Source organism: Tupaia chinensis, unplaced genomic scaffold (assembly GCF_000334495.1).
Source record: "Tupaia chinensis unplaced genomic scaffold, TupChi_1.0 Scaffold143650_1, whole genome shotgun sequence".
Classification (NCBI taxonomy): domain Eukaryota; kingdom Metazoa; phylum Chordata; class Mammalia; order Scandentia; family Tupaiidae; genus Tupaia; species Tupaia belangeri.
Window position 1 is genome coordinate 64202 of NW_006203499.1, and position 7482 is coordinate 71683.

The window sequence follows — 7482 nt, forward strand, 5'->3', positions numbered from 1 at the left end:
AATAAATACAGATACCCATGCTACAATCCTTTCTCCTCCGATATCTTCTCGGGATTTTGAGCAAGCGTGCCATTGCACCTGGTGTGTTTTTCAAGCTGCCAGGTCAGGCTTCAAACTATGGTCAGCCATGTTGAAATCCAGTGCCTTAACCACCATGCCACCTGCTGGCCCCTATCTTACTTAATTTGTACACATTTCCATTCTATTAGGACATAAGAGCGGTCTCCAAAAAGTTCATGGAAAAAAAAAGCACATTATGAAGAAAAAAACTACATGAATTGAAAAAAAAAAACTTTTTTGTTTCAACATATACTAATATTTTATTTACCTTTGTCCAGAAACTTTTTGAAATTATCTCATACCATGCGCTAATAAACTCCACTGCAGAATTTGAGGCTCAGAAGGGTATGAACCCGGTAAAGGATGTTCGGAACTCCATTAACATGTTTCCTGGTTGCATGATCCAGGCATCAGAAAGGAAAATATCAGTTCAATGAGAAAGGGCAAAGATGTCATATCCATTGTGAAAAAAAAAAGCAAGTTTATGCACTTTTTACTTTTTTATTTCTAATCTTTAATTGCACTTTATTTGGGGATAATTTATTAACATGTGGGAAGGGGGAAGGAGGAGGAAGAGCATGTGAGGAAAGACATTAAGGAGAAAAATAGAGAGGCCAAGAGATTTATGGGACACAGAAATGTTAGTGAATCGATAAAATGTGGGGAAGAAGAGATAGAGAAAGCAACCATGGGCACCAGAGACAGTGTGGGAGGAGGGTGGGGCATGGCAGAGGGTGATAGGGAATCAAGGATGGGGAAAAAAGCAAAATATACAGTAATCAAGAGATGGAAAATAATTTGTTGATGAGAACACATATGTTGCTGTGCTTGATTGAGCCAATATACAGTATATTCTGGATGGAAAAATCTCATTTTGTATGCTATAATGATGTATAGTAAATGAATGTAAATAAATAAATTTAAATTTAGAAAATCAGGGGGAAAATAATAATAATAAATGGAATTAATTCTTTCAAAAAATAAAACATGCACATGTAATAAATGATGCAGAGAAATCCATGTACCTTTTTTCTGTTTCACACATAATATTGACTTGCAAAGCCACAGCACAAGATCACCACCAGGATATTCAGATCAATAGGAGTCAAGAGGGACCAGCAGTTAGCATAATGGCTATGTCGCTGGACTCCCATGTAGTCGACCGCAGTTCAAGTCCCGGACCTGGTGGCTTAAGCTCATGCCAGGCACATGTGTGTGCATGCCCAAGATCCCGAGAGGAGAATGGAGGAGAAGGGATTGCAGTGTGGCCATCCCCCCTGGGGGGTGATTTCTCGCTTTCTGTTTCTCTGTCTCTCTCTGTCTGTCTGGCGAGCACATGCACTGTATAGCAAGAACCTCTCCAAAAAAAAAATAGGAGTCAAAATACAGAATAATTCCATCAACGCAGGGATCACTAGCTCTGCTCTATTATAGCGACAACCACTTCCCTCCCTGCCCAGTCCCTGATCTCTAGCAAACACTAATCTCTTCACCATTTATACTATAGTACCATTGCAAAAATGTTTTATGGACTATGAAAAGATCTGCCTAGGAAAATAGTGAAATAGATACTTCTGGGGACTGGTTTTGCCAGTGACTATGGTAGGCACTATGGACACAGCTCCAATTGAAACAAAATCTTAAAGATGAGGATAAATACCAATGACCAGTTACACAACTCATTAGATGCAAAAGTCCACTTCATCGAGAAGAATGTTAAGATACAAATGGACAGGACCAGAAGTTGGCATAATGGCTATGTTGCTGGACTCCCCCCTGGGGGTGATTTCTCACTTTCTGTCTCTCTGTTTCTCCTGTCTCTCTCTGCCTTTCTGGCAGCCCTATAGCAAAACCTCCAGAAAAAAAAAAAATACAGAGTCCCAGACCTCTTCCAAGCATGGAGAATGGGGATGAGGGTGGATTGAAAAAAAAAAAAAAGATACAAATGGACAATGGAATTTTGGACCAAACTGTGAAAAATTATGCTCTCAAATTTTCCTTTGCAACAAATTATATAAATGGACTTTGTTGCCAAGTGTAGCTTTTTCCATGGAGAAGTACAACTCTATTTCCTTAGCAACACAAAAGACAAAAAAATTACTGTGATCTATGTCACTTGAGAAGTTATTCTTAAGAAATCCATAGTGTACCAAGAGAACTAATTTTTTTTTCTTTTTTCTTTCTTTTTTTTGGAGAGATTTTTTTGCTATAGGGCATGTGCACTCGCCAGACAGGCAGAGAGAGACAGAGAGACAGAAAGCAAGAAATCACCCCCAGGGGGGATGGCCACGCTGCAATCCCTTCTCCTCCATTCTCCTCTCGGGATCTTGGGCATGCACACACACGCGCCTGGCATGAGTTTTAAGCCACTGGGTCTTGGACGCGAACCGCGGTCGACTACATGGGAGTCCAACGACATAGCCATTACGCTAACTGCTGGTCCCACTATTTTTAAAGAATTATTTACTGTTATTAATTTGACCAGAAAGACAGAGAGAGAAAGGAAAAGTGAGAAAGCAAGCTGGTAGGTCTGGGACTCAAACTGTGGTCAGCCATGTGGGAATCCAGCACCTTAACCACCTGTCAGCCTCCTGTACAAATAACTCGTATGCAAGATTGAGGATAACTCCTTTTTGCATTTTATTTATTATTATTGTGTATACATTCAATTGCTATACATCATTTAGATTGTAAAGAGACTTTACCCAGCATGAGGTACTCAGCATGAGGTCCTGGTACTCAGTCCAGCCCAGCTTAGACTACTATACACATCCAGATTGAGATAATTTTGAGAAATGATGAAATGATAGAGGAAAAAAAAAACCATTGGATATCAAAGAGATCAGAAAGCTTTAGAGTTAGTTACTTAACTTGTACAGAGATATAAAATCAACTGAACAATCATTACTCTTCTGTAATTCTTTGATTGCTGATTTCCTTGTTGTTTTTCAACTGATCAAGAACTGACAAACATATCTGAAGACCAGTTAGGGTCTTTGTATCTTTCACTTCAAAAAAAAAAAAAAAGAATCACATCCTAATAAAATACTTGTTCATAAAAAAACTCAAATTAATGGCAAGTTCTGAAAATAAACAGAAAGAAAAAGTACTACTTCCACTCCGGAAACAAAACATTTAACAGACACAAGAATACAAAATTGTCTGTTGAGGATGATACCTATGGTTATATCTATGATTTGACCGACATGCACTGCACACATGCTTTGAAAAACGCTATTGTATGCTATAAAGATTACAATGCTTAAATATAAATTATACAATTAGAAAAATGTAAAGAAAATAAAGAAAAGTACTCCTTCCCTAATTTTATCAAACAATCACAATATCTTACTGATAGTTTGAGCCCTGCAATCAGGGGAAATTTGTCAGTCCCAGGACAATGGATCCGTGTAAAGTTTCCCTCCAAAGACTATTTTCAGGGCCCTCTTTGCATTTTTATTCCTCAGACTGTAGATGAAGGGGTTCAGCATGGGGGTGACCACCGTGTACATCACCGAGGCTGCTGCACTTGAGTGTGAGCTGTGGGTAGCCCCAGCACTAAGGTACACACCCATGCTTGTGCAATAAAATAAGGAGACAACTGAGAGGTGAGAGGCACAGGTGGAAAAGGCTTTGTATTTCCCCTGAGCTGATGAGATTGCACGAATGGAGGAAACTATCTTAGAGTAGAGTAAAATGATCCCAGCAAGGGGACCACCACCCAGTAGCGCAGCTGCAAAATAGATCACCATGTCATTAAGAAAGGTGTCAGAGCAGGCCAGGTGGACCAGCTTACTAAGATCACAGTAGAAGTGGGGGATTTCCACATGTGGACAGAAGGACAGCTGTAATATCATTAAGCTATGTAACAAAGAATGCAGGGCACTCACGATCCAGGCTGTAAGAACCAGCAATACACAGAGCTGGGGGTTCATAATGACAGTGTAGTGCAGGGGGTGACAGATGGCCACATACCGGTCATAGGCCATCACAGTCAAGAGAAAGTTGTCCAATCCTGAAAACAGTAGAAAAAAGAACATCTGGGTGATGCAGCCTGCATAGGTGATGACCTGGTTCTGTGTCTGGATGTTCACCAGCATTTTGGGGACGGTGGTGGAGGTAAAACAGATGTCTATGAAGGACAGGTTGGAGAGGAAGAAGTACATGGGGGTGTGCAGGTGAGAGTCTGAGATGGTGGCCAGGATGATGAGCAGGTTTCCACATACAGTGATCAGGTACATGCACAGAAAAAGCCCAAATAGGAGGGGCTGCAATTCTGGTTCTTCTGAGAGTCCCAGAAGAAGGAATTCTGAAATTTTTGTGTTATTCTTAGGTTCCATGTGCTGGATGTTAGTATCAGGAAAGAAAAAAAAAATTACGATTACTTGCATACAAACAGGCATTATTGATACAGTTGTAATGCTACAATAGATATTTTCAATCAAGAAAAGTAAGTTTTGTATTTTCTTATGGACCTGTGTCTATCAAGGCATTTCTAGAATCATTAAGGAGTTTCTGTCCTACTCTGAGTCTTTTGCCTAAGATGTCATATTTGCTACAATCTAATAAGAAATTACTTCTTACATTTGAGGAATATATATTGATTGCTGACCATGTTCTAGACATTGTTCAGGCAATGGCTGGAGGAAATTGAAAACAACTCCTTACATTCCAGTAAGGGAGAAAGAATAAAAGCAGATAAGAAAATAATATCTGGGGCCAACAGGTAGCATGGTGGTTGAGGCGTTGGACTCCCACATGGCAGAGCATGGTTCAAGTCCTGGAACTGGTGGCTTTCTTTCTCACTCTCTCTCATTCTGGTCAAGACGAACATTAATAATAAATAAAATTAAATAAATAATAAATAATTTATACATAGGCATATATATGTGTGTGTGTGTATACATATATATATGATTGTACACAATTATGTATAGTCCTTTGCATAGCAATTGCATCTCAACAAAGCTGTTGAAAAGAAATGATCATGTAACATTCATTGGTTGAAATGTACACAGAAATGGGTTATTATCTGTTGATGATAACATGTATAGTATCCCCAACTGGACTGGTGTGAAATGAATTCATGTTGGAAAACACACTTTACAAGCTAAGTGATGTATAGTGATTGAATGGATAAAAGAAAATAAGAGAAATATATTTTTTTAAAAAAAAAGAAATGTGCTTTGAAAAAAAAATGAAGGCAGTTACAAAGACGAGACTGGATAGAGGATGCTATTTTCTTGTGGGACTCCAGGTAAGACTGTCAAAGAAGATGACATTTGAATCGAACTCTCTAGAAGATAGGGCAGGAGCCAGAAAGTTAAGTGCCAATATCTCACCTGATAGAGGGAATACCAGTGCAAAGATCTTTAAGGTTGTGCTTGGTTTAGATGCTCAAAGCCATCAAGGAGCCAGTGCAAGAAGGTCCATGAGCAAGAGAGAGAGTGGTAAGAAATTATTATAGAGGCTGTTGAAGAATGAAGTGGCCTTCCTGTTACTGTTGAAACTTCAAGACACAGGGAGACCTTTGCCCGTACTCTGTACCTCTTGCAATCTATTAATTTTATTATAAAGGCATTCTGTGAGTTGACACAGTTAATATCCTTACCATCATCGGATGGTTGAGCTCCCCTTTACTACAGATGCATCTTGAAAAATGTGAGCCTGGGCCAGCAGGTGGCGTGGTGGCTAAATATCCCACATGGCCAACTTGGTGGTTTGAGTCCTAGACCTGGTGGCTTGAAAACCAATGCTGGAGATATATGTGTGTGTGTGTGTGTGTGTGTGTGTGTGTGTGGGCTCCAAACATTTCCAAGAGAATAGAGGAAAAGGGATTACACTGTGACATCTCCCCTGGGGGATGATACTCACTTTCTCTCTCTCCAGCAATCGCACATGTTATATAGCAAACAAACAGCAAAAATGTAAGCCCTTAGTACCTCTGTTCTGAGGACTGCTCTCAATCCAAAGGGAAATCACCAACACCCACATACACACACGCACAGAGCACCATGGCCCTTGGGGACTGTTAATACCCTTTTTTTCTTATCACCTAGCTACATTGATGAGGTGACCAGTGTACCCAGAATGGCTGCCAAATCAACCTACAAACGTGGATTAATAACAGACAAAGTCTCCAGCATATCAGAATACAACTAAGATTTCACATGGAACAGATGTTCAGTTACCATTTTTTTAATGAACCAGCAGTTAAGACTGAGTATACTCAGACGTTAGAATATAACAAGGTTATGTTTCAGTTCCTTAGAGAACAGTTGGAATATGGATCAATCTTTTCACCTAGTAACTTTTGTCACAGGAATACCTAGAGGGAGAGAATATTCTTCAGAACATATGTCTCAAAAACTGCCGTTGCAAAGTATTAAGTACAAGAATTCTTTGGGGCCAGCAGGTGTCATGTTGGTTAAGGGTCTGGACTCCCACATGGTGTCTGCGATTCGAGTCTTGGACCTGGCAGCTTTCTCTCTCTCTGTCTCTCTAGAGTGAGTGCATGTGCCCTATAGGAATTAAGAATAAGAAGAAATAAAATTAAATAAATAATTCTTTCTAAAAATGAATTCTTTACCTTAGACCTTTCCCAGCAATACAAAAACATATTTGAATACCTCTCATGTATAAAACAAAATTAAATACCATGACTGCATTGCATTTTCCTTCACAGCCAATAAGCTATTTCTTCTTGTTTTTTTTTTAACATTTTTTTTATTTTTTAAATTACGATTATTTATACATTCAATCACTATACATCATTTAGATTGTAAAGAGATTTTACTCAGCATGATACATATCTCAGTCCAGTTGAAAATACTATACACATCCTCATCAACAGATAACAAACCATTTCTATAGTTCCCTGAATGGCAAAGATGTTTCACGGGACACACTATTCACCTCCCGTTTTCTCTCTCTTCTCCCTCTCTCTCTCTCTCTCTTTCTCTTTCTCTCTCTCTCCTCTTTCTCTCTCTCTCTTTTTTTATTTGTTGAGATTTTTTTTTTGCTGGAGAACTTTACCATCATTTCATTGTCAACAGTGAACCCTAAACTTGCTTAAATCAATGTTTGCTTTTCCTTCGGGCATAATGAACCTTTCCAGTGCATACTGGGCTCTCCATCTCACCTATATGAGGTCTTGGAGAAGAAGGGATGAGCATAAAAGTAAAAATATCTCCCTGGATGGTAGATGATGGAGACGGAAACTTTGTCGCTAGAAAAGACAGCAGGAAAGAGTCAGGTGTTGAAATCCTGTGCAGACCTAGGACTTTAAAAGGATCAACCACGTCTCAGCTAGCCCAGACAACACTTGAAGGGCTAAGAGCAGGACAGAGGAGATATTTATAACTCACCATCTCTGCTGATGTTAGCACATTTCCCTCTGGTTACTCCAACCTCTTTGCACCA

The 7482-nt window shown here is 39.4% G+C and overlaps 1 protein-coding gene across 1 annotated transcript; it reads right to left on the reverse strand.

Moving 5' to 3' along the window:
- Positions 1-3446: 3446 nt before the first annotated feature.
- On the reverse strand, positions 3447-4400 carry LOC106733391 (olfactory receptor 7A10). Its single transcript, XM_014582560.1, has one exon. It carries the CDS (start codon positions 4398-4400, stop codon positions 3447-3449), a length of 954 nt encoding a protein of 317 aa, XP_014438046.1.
- Positions 4401-7482: the final 3082 nt, after the last annotated feature.

Bases quoted from the DNA above. Each gene is read 5' to 3' on its own strand.
- LOC106733391 (XM_014582560.1), bottom strand. From the start codon at position 4,400: ATGGAACCTAAGAATAACACAAAAATTTCAGAATTCCTTCTTCTGGGA.